This window comes from Bos javanicus, chromosome 11 (genome assembly GCF_032452875.1).
Source record: "Bos javanicus breed banteng chromosome 11, ARS-OSU_banteng_1.0, whole genome shotgun sequence".
Classification (NCBI taxonomy): domain Eukaryota; kingdom Metazoa; phylum Chordata; class Mammalia; order Artiodactyla; family Bovidae; genus Bos; species Bos javanicus.
The window spans coordinates 29,397,979-29,416,912 of record NC_083878.1 but is presented as its reverse complement, the minus strand read 5'-3'; the positions used below and the strand labels follow the sequence as shown (position 1 = coordinate 29,416,912).

The window sequence follows — 18,934 nt, the reverse complement described above, 5'->3', positions numbered from 1 at the left end:
TATTGCTGAACCCTGGCTTGGGGAATTTTGAGCATTACTTTACTAGCATGTGAGATGAGTGCAATTGTGTGGTAGTTTGAGCATTCTTTGGCATTGCCTTTCTTTGGGATTGGAATGAAAACTGACCTTTTCCAGTCCTTAGTTTCCAGTCCTAAGTTAGTTGCTTAGTCATGTCCGACTCTTTGTGAGGCCATGGACTGTAGCCCACTAGGCTCCTCTGTCCATAGAATTCTCTGGGCAAGAATAGTGGAGTAGACAGCCATTCCCTTCTCCAGGGGATCTTCCCGACCCAGGGATTGAACCTGGGTTGCCCACGTTGCCGGCGGATTCTTCACGGTCTGAGCCACCAGGGAAGCCCCCTCTGTGGCCTGTAGCAGGCTTTTAGTTCTCACCCAGGGGGCCTGAGCTGGGGGTGAGGCTGTGAGACAAGCAATTTGATACTAATTGTTAAATCACTAAAGACTAAAGGTGTTTCCTAAAAAGTACCAGAGGGAAATCGAAGCTGAGCACCCAGCAGCTCCTGGAACGGCCCTTCCTCACCAGAATAGCAAAGCCGTGACCCAATCACAGGGCTGAGGGTTGGAGTGGAGGAGGCCAGGGTGCTGAGTGGGCAGCTTTGTCTAGGCCAGCCCCGAGAGCCAGGGGGAAGCCTTAGGGTGGATGGGTGCAGCCTTGGGTGTCTTACCAGATACTCCCGTGGGGCGCACTAAGAAAGCAGGGCTCCTGTGTAAACTGTTGTCATCCTTTGATGCACATTTTATAACAGGCGTAATGTATCACATGCAGTGTAACATCTATTAGAGAACCTGTCTGGACCTCTCGGAGCAGGTGGCTGATCTGGGTGTGGCTTGGACCCTAACCACACACCCCTGCCTCCCCTGGGCGCTCCCCCAGGTGCTAAAGATGCTCCTGGCCGTGCCCTCAGGGCAGTCTCTCCTGTTCAGGTGGCACATCCAGCCCTGGCTTCTCCCAGCCCACATGAGGGGCAGGTGGCAGGCCAGAACAAGGCCCACTCCAGCCAGCCCTGCCAGGACCCTGCTGCCTTCTCCCACCCTCCGCAGTCCTTAGTACCTCCCCGAGGCCCCCATCACAACCTCCTCAGTGGGCCCCTCCCTTTCCCCCCCTCCCCACCTGTGCAGCTCCACCCTGGCCTCCTCTCCAGGGCTCGCTCAAGGCCAGGGATAACTGGTAGATAAATGAACACGAACACACTGCTTCACACAAACCAGCCTTCCCTTCATGGGTCTCTTTATTCAAGACCTTTGAGCTGTCAGCAGCTTGCCCGGCCGTCTGAGGCCTCCCATCAGGAACGATGCTTCAAGTCAAAACGCAGGTGTTGCTTTGCCTTTTGCATTACCACGGACTCACTACCCACCTCTCTGGGCATCCCGATGTGAACCAGTAGCATCTGCTTTTTCTTGTTGAATTTTTTCCCATCAGAATTTCAGAATAAAAATAGATCTCTATCTCATATATATATATATATATATATTTATACACATACGTACACACACAGAGCTCCTTCACCCAGGTGGGAGAAGGACCTGGTGTCGTTACAGTGTCCCCTGGCCTGGCACGGGAAGGCAAGGAGGTACAGGCTGGCCCTGGTGGCACCTGGGGGGTGTGCAATGCTGAGCCCGGGCCGGGAGGCTGGGGAGGGGGTGTCCTCCAACAGCCCCTCCCCTCCGAGGAACAGACCTGGCCCAACATTTCCACACACCTACAGGTGAGGAACGTACCAGATGGAGCTTTAAAAACTAAACTCAAGGTGCAGATAAGGAATTCCCTGATGGGCCTGTGGAGGCTGACTTCCTGGGGAGAATTCCAAGAGCACTGTGCAGCAGGGAAGACCCTCCCCCAGCCCCACCCCTAGGACCCCTGTAGACAAGGGTGTCATGTACACAGAGGCCAGCCCGACTAGAGAGGAGGGGCTGGCTCCTCCTGGGGTCTCTAGTCTCCTTCCTTTTTGGCCCCAGGCAGGGGAAACCAAATGGCCAGGGCAGAGTTTGAGTCAGCCAAGAATGGGCTGTGGTTAGTGAAAGGTACTAAGGCCAGTCTCCACATCATAACCCCCAGAGGCATCTATGTTGCACCCATTGCCCAGAAAGGTAAGGCGTGCAGGAATGAGGTGCTGATGCAAGGATTCAGGAAGGGCTGAGTCCAGCAGCCACATGTGTACCTTTGGGGCTACAGCCCAGGGCCTAAGGAGGCAGCCAAGGCATGCTTCCAGAGAGATGGGGTGGGCAGAAATGGAAGGTTAGTTAGGGCCGGAACCCAGTTCCCCTGGCCAGACACCAGAGGCCTTAAAGGCACTTGGCAACAGCGGGGGGCGAGCATAAGGGGGCCCAACAGCCTCATCAGACAAAGGGCCAGGCCAGGCACCGCCCGCTAACTTAAACCTGGGAAAGGCCCCAGAGGCCTCTCCTCTTCCCACTTGGCAGCAAAGCCTATAGCCAGGACCACTCTGGAGGTGACCTGAGAGGGGTGTGAGACCAGGGCCAGGGAGCGCCCTCAGGCACAGGGGCCTGGAGGGCGGGGATGTACAGCTGGGAGGCTCCCCAACTAGCTAAGGGAACCGGTCCAGTCACCATGCCTCTCAGTCACTTAGGTTCAAGCAGACGGTCTCCCAAGGCGATGAGGAAGGAACCCAGAACTCTCTCGGCCCAGCCAAAGGGCAACTTGTGGGGCTCATCTTTGGTGTTTGGGAGCAGAGAGCTGAGGTTTGAGACTAGAGCTTGTGCAAAGCTGGGAAACCCAGGGTTAGGGATGTTGAAGGCAGGTACAGTACAGGGGCTTCCAGACAGGTGCAGGGGGTATGCAAGCCTCAGACCCCGACTGTTCAGCTAAACGATACACAGGTACCCTGGGGAGCGGCCCCCTGTTGATGCGGCCTGCCAGCTACTTCCTTGCTCACAGACACCACGATGTCCAAGTCCCAACGAACAAGGGATTTGTTTCTGATGCAAATCTGGTCCACCCTGCTCCAGAGGAGCAGCTCTCAGTCCTCACTGGCCCTGGAGGGAGAGGAGGCGAGGAGAACCAGGGTTGCAGCCGGCAGATGTGTTCCCTAGAGGTGTATTTCCCTGAGGCCCTGGACCTCCCCTGACCATGCTCCCTACTCCTCGCCTTTGCCTGCCTGCCGCCCACCAGGCCGCTCCCTCCATCCCCGTGGCTGTGGGCAGTGTCAGAGCTCTCTGGGGATGATGGAGAAGGGCAGCACCGGGCTGCTGGCTTCCAGCTCGAGGGCGGTGAGAAAGCAGTCGACAGCGGCCTCGCTCTGGCCCTGGGCTTCCAGCACCTCGCCCAGGCCTTGCCACGCCTCGTGGTACGTGCTCTGCCTCTCCACGGCGTCCCGTAGCACCTTCTGGGCCAGGCTCTTATGGCCCAGCCGACTCAGCATGAGACCCTGGGGAGCAAGCACAGGGTGCGGTGAATGAGGCTGTGCTGGCGGAGGGGCAAGCATCCTGGCTGTCAGGGTAAGGACAACAAGCTATAGGGAACCCTGCATTTCAGGCTTGGGTACTATCAAGGGCCCCTGACCTATGCAAACCCTCCCTGTGTCAGTCCCAGCCCAGCCTCCCAGGTCACCCCCTGGGGCAGCTCTGTCCCCTCCTGGTCCCAGGGGATGCCCTTTAAGGTCAGCAGGCCTGGCTTTGAGTCTCCCCTTTACAGCTGAGGGCTCCTGAGCAGGTCACCCTTATCAGTAAATGGGAAAGACCAGTGTGCCCACTTCTGGGGTTGCTGTGAGGTTGACACCACATGTAGGCAAATCACTTGAACATCGTTGGCATGTGTGAGCACTCAGTCCATGGGTCTGTTACCCTGAGACCCCAGGCTACACCGTGGCGCTGCCTTCTCCCCGGGGACACGTGAGACCAAGGCTTGTGAGATCCTCAAGCCTGTGGTGGATGGACGGGTCCTGTGCCTGCATCAGGGGCCTGTCTTCCTGGGACCCAAGCCCATCCCTGCCTGGCCTGGCAGGTGAGGGCCGCAGACGGCTGGGGATCAGGGACAGATGCTGGGTGAAAGGAGGGCCTCTGAGAAGGGGTCAGGGCTGCCTAGGGAGCTTGGCCCTGCTGATTGGCTTCAAGCACAAGTGAAACTGGCACACTGTCCCCTCTACATCCACCCACACCGGGAAGGGTGTGGGAGGTGGGGAACAGGGTGGTGAGCAGGGGCCAGGGGCCCCTTTCAGCCTCGTCTCAGAAAGACTGCTCTGCACCATCCCACCAACCTGTGTCCCAGCCCTCAAAGGTGGCACAGGGGGAGCAGCACAGGGGCCAGCCTTTCGTTCAAAGTTGTGAGGTAAAGCCCGAACACTGACTTCCTGGACAGCCGGGGACCAAGAGCTGCCTTCTGTGTGCCTGGAACCCCCCTTCAGGTGCCCGCCCACTGACGGCCACGTACATTTTTAGCTGGAACATTTTCCTCCTCGCTGCACTCCCCAGAGTTAGGCCCTCTGTTGCTATGGAGACCCACTGGGGAAGATGCACATGCCTGATTTCATAAAGTCCTCCGAGGGCTTGGAATACAACCAATTAGGCAAGAGTGAAAGATGGTGCTCAGGAAGCCCTCAGAAAAGCCTGTCAGAGGCGATGGCTGGAGGTCAGGTATCCAGGGGGCCAGAAGGAAGGGGAGCACTTCAACCCAGGGCAATGCTGTCCCCAGGGGACCACAGGGATGGGGGAGGATGGGAGAACCAGGCACAGGATGGAGCCTTAGCAGAGCCCTTGGATTTGGACAGATGAGAGCAGTGCTGACTCAGGGCTGCCCAAGATCAGAGAGCAGTGCTCAGCGTGTCCAGCAGGGCTCCGGGCCAAGCTGCTCTGACTGCATGGCCTCGGGATCTGGACCCCGAGCTGTGCATGATGGAACAGGGCCCACAGGGAGGAGGGCAGGAAGGCAAGACGACAGGCTGCCAGACACCAAAATTAAGCACCAAAAATGGAAGGTTAGAGCCCTGGGAGTGCTGTGTACGGCCAAGCGACAGAGGACAGATGGGGAAGGCCAGTGGGCCGCCCAGGGCGGGGGTGGGGCCGCAGTGGCGTTTACACACACGTTTGCTATGTCCAGCTTCCATGTGAGATTCCTGTCTCAAAAGAGGGCTCTCTAGTGAAAAATGATTTTGAAAACCCCTGATCTCAACAAATGTGCAGGTGTCTGGGAAGGGCTGCGTGGGGTGTCGTGTGTTGGTTTTACTCGTGGTTCAGGAGGTTGGGGCCGGCTCCTCTGTGTAGGGGGGCACCCAGGGCTCAGAGCCAGAGGACCTGGCTGGGTCAGAATCGAGCCCTGCCACTGACGGGGGCTGTGACCACAGGCGAGTGGCCCATTTTCTCTGAGCTGCTGTTTCCTGGTCTGGAAACCAGCAGATAGAGCAGTCCTACCTCGCAGGCTATTGTGAGGATTCTGCAAGAATGAATTGTGAAATCGTGAGTGGGCTGCATGGTGGGCCAACAGCAAATGGAAGTGTCCCCAGGATGAACAGAGGGGCCTGGGCCGGGCGGTGGCATGGAAGGTGCAGAGAGGGGATTTCTCTGGAGGGCCAGGCTCCCCCTGGAGGAGACTGTGGGCTGGGGTGGGGTTGAATCACTTCCCCCTACCCTGGGGTGCTGACCTGAGAGCCTGAAAGGAGATACTGGCTCAGGCTGGGGTGGGGTTGAACCACCTCCCCCACCCTGGGGTGCTGACCTGAGAGCCTGAAAGGAGACACCGGGTCAGGCTGGGCCCCGAGGCCCAGGGCCTGTAACAAGATCTGCTGCCACCTGCCCGAGACACCAGCCCGTCGGGTTCATGTTTGGTAGCAACTCAGCGCTGTTTGCTGCCTGACAACTGGGCGGGCCCCACTCCACGAGGGTGCGCGGTCTCACCTGCTCTGCCCTGAGCCCGGGACTGTGCCCAGGGCCCGCCGTCAGTCACCCTCTCGGCACCCGCATCCCCAGGTCTCCAGGGAGGTGGTGGGAACACAGAACCGGTATTTCAATTCCATCCAGATACCCTTCTTGACTCTGCCCCATCCTGCGCTGAGAGGGGAAGATCAGACCCCTGCGTGACTCTCAGCCTGACGCCTGACCTGGCAAATGCCACAGCCGTGCCCACACAGGGATTAGAACAAAGTGCAAGTTGCTGAATGTGGTGGAGCATCGCGCCTGTAACGGAGCTCAGGGAGGGGCAGGGCTATGGGGCGGGGGTGGGGTGGGGGGTGGGGAGTCTCCAGAAATTCCTGAGATCATCCATTTCCTCTTCCCTCCCTCCCTGGATCTCAGGGAGGAGGGGGCCTCTGGCCACATCTCATCTACCTGCTGCTCCTCCAGGAAGTCTTCCCCAAGAATGGCGCCCTCTGCTCACACCACCACCTTGACACCATGCTCCTTACTGTGGGCTCTTGAATGCCACCCCTGACCCACCCCTCTTAGACTGAAAGAGACAGTGTTCCTGGCTCCTGCCCTGCTCTGTGATTTCCCACAGGACCGCAGCTCAAAAGAGTGTTGGCAGGAGGATGCAAAAGCAGGCGCACTGGAGGCCTTTATGTACTTAGTGACCTGCTTAGGGCCACACAGGCTGGGGTGTCTGGTCTCAGGAGTGCACGGTGACTCTGAGGGGCCCCTCGCTGTTAGGAATACAGGTTCCCTGCCGAAGTACAGGGCACAGGGCGGGGGCAGGAGCTGCAGCCTGGGGTGGGGATGAGGGGGAGGGAGGGTCCTGCCCGCCTTTGTCAGAACTGCCACTGCACGCTGTCACCCTGTTAACGCAGTGCCTGTCCCCCGAGTGGGGGCAGGCAGCGGGAAGGCCTGGCTGTGTGGGGGAGGTGGTCCTGGGAAGCAGCCCCGGGGCTAGGCCAGCTGCAGGCCAGGCCTAGGGCTCCCTCCCCACCCCTCCCCTCAAGTATTTATAGAAGTTATTTTGGGAATTTTCTTTCTGAGCTCAAGGCACATTCCTGGGATTCTGTCACAGCCTTTCCAGCTGGGAAGCCGGGCATCAGCTGGAGGCTGCTGGAGCCTCCTGGTCCCTGGAGCCCCCTGCTTGGGGACCCTGGGGCTGCAGGAAGGAGCCCCGGGCAGGGCCAGCTCTGAGGCAGCTCCAGGAAGACTCCTCCTGTCATCCCAGGGTTGAAGTGGGGGCGAGGGGGTGCTGGCACGCCCCTCAGGGAGGCCTGCGTTCCAGCCAAGCCCAGGCCCTCTCCTGCTCTCCAAATTCTTCCAGGTGTGTCAGCCGCAACCTGCCCAACCAGACTGGGAATGAGGAATCTGCCCTGGCTGAGAACCTAGCCCACGCATGGCCACGCCCCGCCTGGAGCTGGGCAGCTCCAGGGCCACAGGAGGCCCACCTACCTCCCTGTTGTGGGGAAGGGCACGACTCCTTCTAGACCCACCCGAGGCCTGGCTGATGAGCTCCCCATGGCTCTCAAAGGAAGAGACCCCTGCTGAGAGAGAGAGCCCCCAGACTCCCTCAGAGCCCAGCTGTGTGTGGCGGAGGGGGGGGTGGGGTGCTGTGCTCTTCACACCTGTCCCTCCCTCCCTCCTGGGGCTCCACAGTGAGGCTTTCCTGGTGCTGCCTGTCTGCAGAGGCCACAGCCAGGCTCAAGGACAAGCACCAGCTTGGTGAGAGGGCAAGTCGCGACCTGGGCAGGGGGGCCCTTGCCCGTCCCAGGTCCAAGGCAGGGGGCTGGACCTTTTGGGGTTGGTTTCAGCCTGGGCTGGCTGGGGGCTCTGCCCACTCCGGAGCACAGCCGGGCCTGCAGGGCCAGGTCAGGAGACTGCAGCGAGGCCTCCGGACTTTGGGTTCCAGACGAGAACACTGATGGACAGTGATGGCAGACGCTGCCCTCTGAGCAGAAGGTGGAGCTTGAGGGGCTAGTGACAGCCTGTTTTGGGGTATGTTGGCCTCTGTACAAAGGGAAGGGGCTGAGCCCTGCTGAACCCTCCAGATGTGTAAATCTTTCCCCTGACCACTGATTCTGGGGTTAAAGTAAGCCAACAATGCCTACCCATGGCTCTGTGCTGAGCCTGTGGCATGGACAGAAGGCTTCCTGTCCACTTCCTCATCAGGGTTGGCATGGGCTTCAGAAGTCCACACATGGACCTAAGGTTGCCTACAAAGTCCTGGGGTGCAGGCAAGAGGACATGCCTCCACCTTCATGAGCCTGGGGCGAGGGTTCAGGCTGTGTGCTGGCTGCGCCAGCATGGGCATGGGGGGCTGGGCAGGGGGCCCAGGCTGCAGGGACACACCCTGCACCCCCCATCCCCTCCTCCCTTCCCCTCCACTTCCCCATCAGGGACTGCAGACCTCAGGCAGCCTGGGGAGGGGCCAGGAAGAAAACTCACAAGAAAACTACTGCACCAGGGGGTCAAATAGCCAGCAAGACATTCCTACTGAATTTTCCTGTCAAACAGAAGTAATATTCCTGCCCGCTGGAGCTGGGGGGAGGCTCAGACTCCGCTGATGAGGGGCTGTGTGTGCAGCCACACACACGCACAAGACTTCTGGGTCCTCCCATTCCTCGGGCTGCCTGGATGCTCTCAGCCCCTGCCACAGCTTAGGAAGCCAGCCGGGAGGGAGAAGCCTAGAGCAGGCATGGGGCCTGGAACCAGAGGCCCTGCTGTGCTATGGTACTGTCTACTTCATCCATCAACCCAGCCTAACAAGACTGTGGGCCCAAGCGCAGGGCTTCTCCAGAGCCTGGCCTTCCCAGTTCTTCCTCTCCAGCAGCCTGAGGGCCCAGCCACCCCTTTAGCTACAGAGCCTCACCCGCAAGAGGGGGTCTCAAGTCCCCCTCGTCTCTCAACACAGACTCTAGCCCACTGGGCCAGCTGCCCTTGCTCTCAGCCGAGGTCAGCCTGGCCTCGCCTTGTGCATACTCGTCCCATCCACAGGGCAGCTGGGGCTGACATCCTGCACCTCTGTGCCTTGGCCAGAGTCACTCACTGTGCTCTGAGAGAACAGAGCAACTTGGCTACAATGAGTGTCGGAGACTTGACTCTGGGCATCCTCTCCCCTCTGCAAACCAAGAGCATCTGAACTTGGCCTGGGAACCACACTTCAAAATGAAAAAGGAAAAGGTAAAAGCTTTCATAACAGCATAGGAAACCATAAACAAAACAAAAAGATAACCTACAGACTGGGAGAAAATATTTGCAAATGATGTAACCAACAAGGGATCAATCTCCAAAGCACACAAACAGTTCATGCAGCTCAAAAGCAAAAAGAACAACCGCCATGGCAGTGATGTCAAACAGCCCAGTCAAAGGTGGGGCTCAGGCCACCTGGCCTGCCTTGTGAATGGCACCAAAAATATGCCCAATGTTGACTTGTCCTTTCATCATCTGAACACTAAGACTATCCCCTGGAGGTCACATTATTATCCCCATTTGATAGAAGAAAAACTGAGCTAGCAAGAAGATGTAATCTCCAAGTGCCCCCACAACCCAGGGGCTGGCAGGGCTGAGCCTCTGTGTGGTCCTACCCTCCAGGACTGGGGCTTCCCAGGTGCTCAGCGGTAAAAAATCTGCTTGCAAGGCAGAGATGGAGGAGACCCGGGTTCAGTCCCTGGGTTGGGAAGATCCCCTGGAGAAAGAAATGGCAAGCCACTCCCATATTGACCTGGAGAATCCCAAGAACAGAGGAGCCTGGCAGGCTACAGTCCACGGAATTGCAAAGAGTCAGACACAACAACTGAGCAACTAACACTTTAAGTTTGGCAAAAATGGCTTGGCTTTTCAAAAAGTGAGTTTGTAGTGAATCAGGATAGAATATGTGTACAGAGGGAGAGGGGACGACAGAGGACGAGTTGGTTGGATGGCATCACTGATTCAATGGACGTGAGTTTGAGGAAGCTCCGGGAAAATGGTGAAGGACAGGGAAGCCTAGCATCCTGCAGTCCGTGGGGTCACAAGGAGACTCGCAGGCACTCACCATCCAGGCTTGGGGACGGGACCCTGGGGGGCTGGGAGGAGCTCTGTGCAGGTGGAGTTTACCTCTCTGACCTCAGAGAGCAGAGCCTTCTGGTTGGATTTCTGGAGCACCTGCAAAAGGCCCAACCCAGAACCTCAGGTTTGGGTGGGGCAGAGCCCTGGTGCTTGCTAACTCAGGCCCTGCCTTGGGGAATCTCAGAGGGATGATGGCGGGGAGCTTCTGAGGACTTAAGTCGTGAAGTGGCACACCCCAGCCTAGAGAGAGGGAGGCAAGAAGCTCTCTGGGGTCATGGCCATGCTCTTGATCCCCAAGTCCACTTAAAGACAGCCACGTTGGGAGCCACAGGGAGAGAATGCATGTGTGCATGCATGCTCAGTCACGTCCAACTCTTTGACCCTGTGGATTGCAGGATCCTCTGTCCATGGGATTATCCTGAAAAGAACACTGGAGTGGGTTGCCATTTCCTTCTCCCGGGGATCTTCCCGACTCAGGGACTGAACTTGCGGCTCCGGCATGGCAGGCGGATTCTTTGCCACTGAGCCACCTGGGAAGGCAGGGGAATAATTCATCAGCCGCTCTCATAGAGGACAGTGGATGACGAAACACTGTCTCCCCCATCCCTGATATGTGGAATCCAAAAAGAAATGATACAAATGAACTTATAAAGCAGAAACAGAGTCAGAGCTAGAGAACTAACTTAGGATTTATGATTATGGGGCTTGGGGAGAGGACTGGGGGAAGGGATAGTTAGGGAGCTCTATTTGTAAACAAATATATCCACTATATTTATAATGGATAACCAACAAGGACCTCCTGTATAGCACATGGAGCTCTGCTCAATGTTCTGCGACAGCCTGGATGGAAGTGGGGTTTGGGGGAGAATGGATACGTGCGTACGTGTGGCTGAGTCCCTTCACTGTTCACCCGAAACTCACCACCTTGCTAATGGCTATATCCCAGTACAAAAGAAAAGATTAAAAAGAGAAAAAGAAACACTGTCTTCCCGGCTTTCCAGGGGCATCTGGAGAGAGAACAGGCCAGGTCGCGAGGCCAGGACTGCTTCAGAAATCACATCTCTGGGAATTACATCACAGGAGCCGAAGCTCATGCAGGGCTGTTTCCTCCTGTGGTTGGGGTGCCTGAAGAGGAAAGGGTTCTGGGGAGATGGGGCAGCAGGAGCTGGAGCTCTGTCCCAAGAAAGAAGCATTACCAAGAACAAGGGCCAATGAGGAGCAGGGCAGCCTGGCAGGAGAGGGGCCAGGAAATCCCACACCCCCAGAACCTGTCCCTGATAGAGAAGAGGGTGGGGCGCCACCCACAAATACAGGCGGCAGGGATACAGTCATGGCTGTCCGCTTCTGGCTGAAACTTTCAAGCTGCACTTGGAGTGAGACAGGCTCTGCACTGAAGCATCCATTCTCCCAGCTCAGCCAAGCGGAGGGTAGGCAGAGTGAGGCGGTGGGTGGCCGGGGCGAGTGACCCGCCTATCACTAAGGTCAGGTCACCTCAAAGGAGCCCCCTCTTGGGAGGTTCTCAGGGACTTGATGACTCCTCAGTCACTGCTGGGCCCCGCGCCTTCCCTCAGCATCCCTGCTTCCTAGGAAGTCCCCTCTCGGCCCTTACGTAAGTGCCAAGCTGACACAGACGGGGAGTGACTCCCATTATGCAGTACCATGGTGAAAAGGATCCCAAGATCCCATCTGTGCTCAGTGGGAAAAAGCACTGTGACCGATTAGTGATGCCTGTTTTGGGCAAGGGACTAGAGAGTGTGGTGGGTGTGCTGTGTTCTGCCTTCTCTGGTACTGCACTGCAGACTTTCAGAAGTGCTTTCTCACGTATCAGCTCATTTGATTATAACACCGCTGGTCTAGGAATGATGAAGCTCATTATTCATTTATAAAAGGAGACATTAGGATCGTGGAAGCCAAGTGTGTCTTTTCCTAAATCACTCAGGTGAATTAGGGCCCGAGCTAGGATTAGATCCCAGATGTTCTGAGTCTCAGGACAGGACAAGGACGACACTGAGATCAGGGAATGCTGGAGACCAATACACCAAAGCGTTCATGTGTCTTTAGGAAAAGAGTGCTTAGTAAATCTTCCCCAGGCTTGAAATTTGCTATTCTTTACGCATATGTGTGGGATGCTGGCAGGAACACAACGTGTGGAAAGGGGATAAGCTGCCTACGCTGCAGCCGATGCCCCTCTGGTTGCCTGTAACTTCACAGTGGGCAGTCCTTTCTCAGATTGCATCAAATCAGCAAGGCACCCCGGGAAGAGAAAAGGGGCCATTTCAGAAACATCTGTAGGGAGCCACTCTGGACAGCTACTTGGTTACCATGGAAACCCACCCTTGGAAACTGCCTCAATTTCAGGAAAATAGCTACAAACAATAATAAGCATAAATGAAAAATGGTACACTGCTGCTTCAAAATTGTTCTTGTTACTGGATTTGGCTGGGTTTTCCGGGAGGGCTGAGACAGTAGGCTCGTATCTGTGACCGTAGGGGCAGGCAGCTGTCTGCCTGGCTGCAGGCCGAATGACAGCGCCTGAATCCTCTGGCTCCTTAATCAAGTTTCTGGATGTGACCTTGGGGGAGGCATCTATCAGAGAAGCTAATGTCTGAAGTGCAGGGGGAAGGACAATGTGCTTTGCAAGAAACAAACATTTGCTGAGCAGACTGGAAGGCAATACAGCGCCAGGTGGAGGGAACCTGGACCAGGCTGAGATGTTGCTACATGGGCCTGAGCTAGGAATCAAGAGATCAGGCTGAGATGGGAATCCCTGCTTTCAAGGACTCTTGGGGTTAGCAAGGAACTTATAAAGATGAGCTGGTCCAGCTCCTCCTCCATGGGATATTTACATTCTCTGGGCAGCATCCTCACCAGATGATTCACGAGTCTGTCCTTGGACTATGCCAAGAGTTAAACCATTTTACTCAGGAAAAAAGCAGACCCCTTGTGGCAGTGATAACCCTTCAGCCATCTGGACCCATTCCCCTGGGGCTACCGTGTTGTCCATGGGGCAGACATCAGTGACACCTTCACGGCTGTGCTCCGCAGAGAGTTCTTAAAGCAGGGCCTCTAGGTGGAATCCAGACCCCGAATGTGCTGTAACTATGGGCTCCTAAATTATACTTCAGAAATCACTGTACCTGCAGGCCTGACCACTTTTAGGTCATTACATTTATCCTGATACCTGCTCTTTGAAAGCAGGTAAGGATGGCAAGGAAAGAGTCCTCCCTAGGTTCTACTCGACCACCTGTCAGAGACATTCCCTGGACCAGAGAGTCCCCACTGCACAGGTAAGTAAAACTGGGGTCCTGAGGAGGGGCTTTGCCAACAAAGGTCATCTAGTCAAAACTATGGTTTTTCCAGTAGTCGTGTATGGATGTGAGAGTTGGACTATAAAGAAAGCTGAGCGCCAAAGAATTGATGCTTTTGAACTGTGGTGTTAGAGAAGACTCTTGAGAGTCCCTTAGACTGCAAGGAGATCAAATCAGTCAATCCTAAAGGAAATCAGTCCTGAATATTCATTGGAAGGATTGATGCTGAAGCCAAAACTCCAGTACTTTGGTCACCTGATGCAAAGAACTGACTCATTGGGAAAGACCCTGATGCTGGGAAACATTGAAGGCGGGAGGAGAAGGGGACGATAGAGGATGAGATGGTTGGATGGCATCACTGACTTGATGGACATGAGTTTGAGCAAGCTCTGGGAATTGGTGAAGGATAGGGAAACCTGTTGTGCTGCAGTCCATGGGGTTGCAAAGAGTCGGACACGACTGAGCGACTGAATTGAACTGAGAAGGGGCTGACTTGCCCTTGATCACCCAGGAAAAGAACAGCAAAGCCAGGGCAAAAAAACCAACCTCCTACTCCCAACTGCCGAGCCTTCCCACAGGAGAGGCACTGAACCCCGGACACCCACACCCTGGCCTGCATGTCCTAAGGTTAGGGGCCGTTGGCCCCTCTTAGCACCCCGAGGCCATTCTGCATGTGTGCTGAGTCAGGCCTGACACAACAGTCCACCCCAAGACACTGCCTGAATCCCACAAGGAGGCACGGAGCTCCTCTCAAATGGGGGAGGCAGCCCCGTGATCAGGCAGGGCCTGGGGATGAGGGCATTTTGGTATCTGTCTAGAATCTGCAGGGCAAGGACCTGATGAGTACCTACAGTGCAAACCCTTGGGGCTAGATGGCCTTACAGAAACACACCAAGAGGAAGTCACAAAGAATCAGCCAACCCTCCCAGATGTTTTCATCCACTCAGGCAGGGGATTGCAAGGGAGTGGCCTGCCATATGGTCTCTATTCTCCCAACAGGGCAAGGAGGAAGCCATCTCCCACAGATACCAGGGCACTGCAGGCAGGGGAGGGGGTGAGGAAGGGAGGGGGGCTCTGAAGCCATCTGAGGAGGTGCGGGGCTGACTTACCAGGCTGTGCATGATACGCACACCGTCAGGGTTCACCGTGAGTGCCTCCTTGTACAGCTGCTTGGCCTCCTCCAAACTGCCCTTCATCTCGGCCAGCCGGCCCCGCATGTAGAGCACCGAATGCGAGGTGGGAAAGAGGCCCGCTGCCTCCTGGATGCAGAAGTCTGCTTCCTTGAGGTGCTGCTGCTCCATGAACAGCTCGGCTGTGAAACCAGAAGGGCAGGTGAGGCGGCGGGAGAAGTCAGAGGCGGTGGCCCCCTCCCACATCTGACCGTCCGCCCCCGGAGTTCAGGAGCCGGGCTTGGGTGATGGCACCAGCCCCCTGGAACAGCACAGGATGGGCTCACTCTGGGGCACGGCCGTAGCACCAGGCAGTGGTTTCTGAGTGCTCACCTTGCGGCAGGTTCATGCCATGTGCTGCACGGAGACCAACTCTGCCGACACGCCCAAAACCCTACAGAACCATCACTTCTGTTACCCACTTCGGGGAGGAGGAAACGGGCACAGAGAGGCCGAGGAACTCTCCTAAGGCCACAGGGAGAGAGAGCGATGGAGCCAGGGTTCACACTGGGCTGTCTGACATCAGAGCCTGGCAGTGGGGGCATGAGTGGGGTCCCCTGCAGCTAAGTCTTTGCTCGGGTCCTGTTCATCACTTGTTCATCTGCTCCCCATGTGTCTGGGGACAGGGTGGGGGGCAGATGAGGTGGCTCCCCAGGGATGCCAATGGACTGAAGAGCTAACTCTGCCTGCGTCATCAGGACGAGGAGAGCTACATGCTGCTGCCAAAGATGGGACTGGAAGGAAGTCCCGAGGGTGCCTGCGAAGGGGCAAGGCTGGGACTCAGAGAAGCTAGAAAGCCACTAGTACATACTGAGAGTTGACTGTGGACCCTGGGCCAGGCAAGCATCTTCTCATAGGTCTGGGAGGGAGGCAGGTTCTCTCCCGCGCCCCAGGCTGATAGAGGGAGGACCTCACCCCAGCCCCTTGGTAGAAGGTGCAGCTCCCGGCCTCCCTCCAGATTCAGGACTTTCCATCCCACAGAGAAACGATGTCTTTCAGCCTACTGGCAGGGAAGATCTCCCCACAACCAGTGTGCCTTCTGGCTCCAGAGCAATAGAAAACGGGGCAGTTTCTCCAACCCTGGCCCAGCCCACACAAACGCACATTTCAAACCCACGCTGCACAGGCACACACCCACTGCAGTTGCTTTTAGAAACGCAGTGCCCTGGGGTTGCCTTGCAGCCCACTCAGCCCGCCTCCCATGGCAGCCTGGGCTCGGGTGCCCCCCTCGGGGGCTGGTGCCCCACACAGATGGGAGGGGACACAGAAGGGCAAGCAGAGCCTGGCTGGTGACTCTGCCAACAGCTATTCCCAGCAACGGCCGAGAGCTGAGGTCACACTGGTTCAGATGAGGTCTGGGGGTCGGGGGTGGATAACAGACCTTCCAAAGGAAGCTACCAGAAAGAGGTGGAAAACCCAGGCCCAGGCAGCCCACCTTCTTTTTCTAACAAGAAGCAGGAGGAGGCCTAATAACAGCCTTGACTGTGCACACAGCACCGGGGCACCCAGCGTGAATGCAGCCTAAGATCCACTGGATAATCAAAGCAGCTTGAACAGTGCAGAAGTCTTTCTGAGCGGGGTACTCTTTGCCTTTACTGGAGATGGAATGTGGGAGAATCAGAGAATTAACTCAGAGGAGCCAGGCTGGCATAATAAGGTGAGAGAACAGCACAGGCTCCTGTCCTCAGAGACGGCCTGAACCGGAGCCGCCGCCTGGCCTCTCCACCGGCTGCCTTCATACCTGCGTCCAGCATCCGGCTGCTAAGGACCGACCGTGTGCCTGGCCCTCCCACGAGAAGGAGAAAGAGAGGTGGGGGAAGGGGAGCAGCTGAGCCACCAAACCACTGGAGTGACCAGGGCAGTGGAGTGACAAGTGCCATGGCTGAGTGTTTGGGGCACTCAGATAGGTTTGGGCCAGCTGGGCTGCTTTGATCAGGGGAGTCTTCCTGGGGGAGGTGGCATCTGAGCTGGGGCCTGAAGGCACAGGGGCACTTGGCCTGGCAGAGAGGAGAAGGGAGGCCACGCTGGGCTGGGTCTGGAGGGCTGGGCAGGTTTTTCCGGGGCCACAGGGGAAAAGGAAGGGAGGAAGTGTGAGCGGTGGGGGTAGGGAGGCCTGTCCCGCACCAGCCCCTGGGCTGCTGTGTCCACCGCCAGGAGCTGAGCTCAGAAGAGAGCTGGGCTCTCTCCTCCCCTGGACCTTGTCCCCGCAGCCCTCCTCGGGCCTGGCCCACCTGCCCGCCTGGTCCTGGCCCGGCTCATTAAGCTGTTTACATCTTGCTGCCCTGACTCCTGAGCCTCGTCTCTGGAGGCTGGCCCTGTCCCTCCCTTGGGATCTCTTCACAGTGCCTGCACATCAACAGATTTCGTTACGAGGATCCCCAGCCCCCTCCTTCCTCGGGGCCCTGGGCTTCGTCCCAGCCACACAACGGAGGACATGCCCTGAAAAATAGGTAGGGCTGCTCTGCTCTGATGGACTTCATCACCAGTCAGGCAGGAGACCAGATGCCACAGGACAGAGCCAGAGGCGAGGGCCAGACGGCCCCCAGCAGGCCCACTGCCCTGCACACAGACCCTCAGGTCGGAGGGCCGCAAATGTACCCCTTTTGTCTAAACTCAGCCTCCCTGGGCAGCTGTTTTACCAAACATGGTGCTCCCCAGCCAGCCAGCCTCGGCTGCAGAAGGAGCCCTATGGCACAGTGCCCGCCCACTGCCCAATCCTCTACCTCCCAGCCTGGTGACCAGGGCCCCAGGGTGTCCACAGCCAGCCCAGTCTCCCCTGGCCAGGGCTGGATAAGCACCCACTACCACTGGATTTTCCTTGGATTCTCATAGTCGAGGTCATCCCTCCAGCACGGTCCTCGCAGCCCCCTCAGTGTCAGAGGCTCCTCTCTGATCCCCTTGGTCCCTTCTCTCTCCCCCTCCCTCCTGGTCTCCACTTCTCTCGGCTTCCTCTCTTCCTACCCTGGCCCTGACCTCCTCTCCTGTCTGTGTGTTTCGGCTTTTCTTCTTCCCTCCATCTCTCCCCACCCGCACCCCCCTCTCTGCTTTCTCTCAGCAGGCTCCAAATGGAAAACATCTGTTCCCTGGAGCTTTGCAACAGTCCCTTTTATTATTTTTTTCTGAGGCATCCTGATCTAACCCTGCACCCAGAGCTGGCTCCAGTCTCCCGGTCGTTCCTGCCAGTTCCGAGCCCTCTGTGCTGGGAGGAGGGCTTTCCTCGGCTGGTCCTGAGGAGCAGGGTGAAAGAGGGCCCAGAGGGCCCAGGGCCAGGCCTGAGGCCTTGGAGGCACCTCCCCAGGTGAGACGGCTTCCTAGAGGCCCCCCAGCCCGGAAACCCCAGAAAGGAAGGGGGGCCACCCGGGCTAAAAGGGCAGAGCCCTTCCAGGGCAGGAGATAACGTTAGACCCTAAAAAGAATCCACCTTGAGCTCCAAGTGCCGGCGGGCGGTGTCTCCAAAAGTTGTCCCTTAAAGGAAATAAGCATTTCCCTATATGGGTGCCCAGAATAAAGGAGAAGGAAGGGTCGGGGAGGGCAGGGGAGGAGAGAGAGTAAGAGTAACAGAGAATCCGAAGGTCTGAAGGGACTTTTTGGGTTAGCCTGGGACCCAGGGTGCGTGACGCATTGACTCAGGCCACACGGTGTCAAGGCCCTGTGGTCCTGCGTGCCCGACTTCCTGTCCTGGGAGCTCTCCTCACGAACTCAGGAGGAGGGGTTGACTGACAGAGAGGAGGGAAGAAGGACAAGAAGGAGCACAGGAAGAGAGGACGCGGGAAGGGGGCATATAAGGCCAGAGGGAGAAGGGAGACTGGAGGGAGAGAAGGGAAGAAATGAGGAGGAAATGGAAACACGAGAGTCGGGGGAGCCTGTTGGACCAAGGGTCAGATGCAGCTTCTGTCTCCACTGTGAACACTGCCCTACGGCCCCACCCAGGTCCCCAGTCTGCCTGGCCAACAGCAGGGGCAGCACCCACTTTCGAGGCCATCTAAAGAGCCAGGGCACCAGCGCCCAGATGGTGTGGATCTGCCATCTGGAAGCTGAGACTCAGGCCAATTTTCCCCGGATACGGGGAACGCCCACAGCTGCCCGCGAGCCCTTGGACCCCCAGGGCAAGGGGACTCTCCCTGCACCCACAGCCCTCTCTAGCATGCTCTTAGCTCCCAGAGACGTGAGCTGCAGAGAGGAAGGTAGGTCTTCCTGCCCTTCTGGAAGGCACCTCCCGACACTCAGGATCCTGGAGCATCTATGGGGCTGGGTGATTCCCCCATTTTCACACAAATCCACTGCCAAAGAGGAGGCATTTTTGAAACTCATCTCTCAGGCAGAAACCCTCTGTGAGGCTTCTCACTTCAGACTGGAATGGGAAGGAGTCTTGAAGAGGTTGGGGGGGTGGGGGTGGGGCAGGAGGACAGTTGGGAGATGAGGGATACATTTCCCAACCTAAGTGCGGGTTAATGATGGAGCTTACTGCCAAGACAGACTGGGATGCAATTAATCTTGAACCAAACTGGGAGATTAGCTCATTCCAAAATGATAA

General features: G+C 57.2%; 1 protein-coding gene across 3 annotated transcripts in view; it reads right to left on the bottom strand.

Moving 5' to 3' along the window:
- Window positions 1-1,215: 1,215 nt before the first annotated feature.
- The window catches only part of TTC7A (tetratricopeptide repeat domain 7A), a 123,347-nt gene continuing 105,628 nt past the window's right edge, over window positions 1,216-18,934 (bottom strand). For all 3 annotated transcript variants that reach the window (XM_061432275.1, XM_061432276.1, XM_061432277.1), the window contains 2 exons: window positions 14,341-14,543; window positions 1,216-3,406 (listed from right to left, as the gene is read on the bottom strand). In XM_061432275.1, coding sequence (XP_061288259.1) covers window positions 3,185-3,406; window positions 14,341-14,543 — 425 coding nt within the window. In that variant the 3' untranslated portion in view covers window positions 1,216-3,184. The remainder of the gene's footprint in view (window positions 3,407-14,340; window positions 14,544-18,934) is intronic.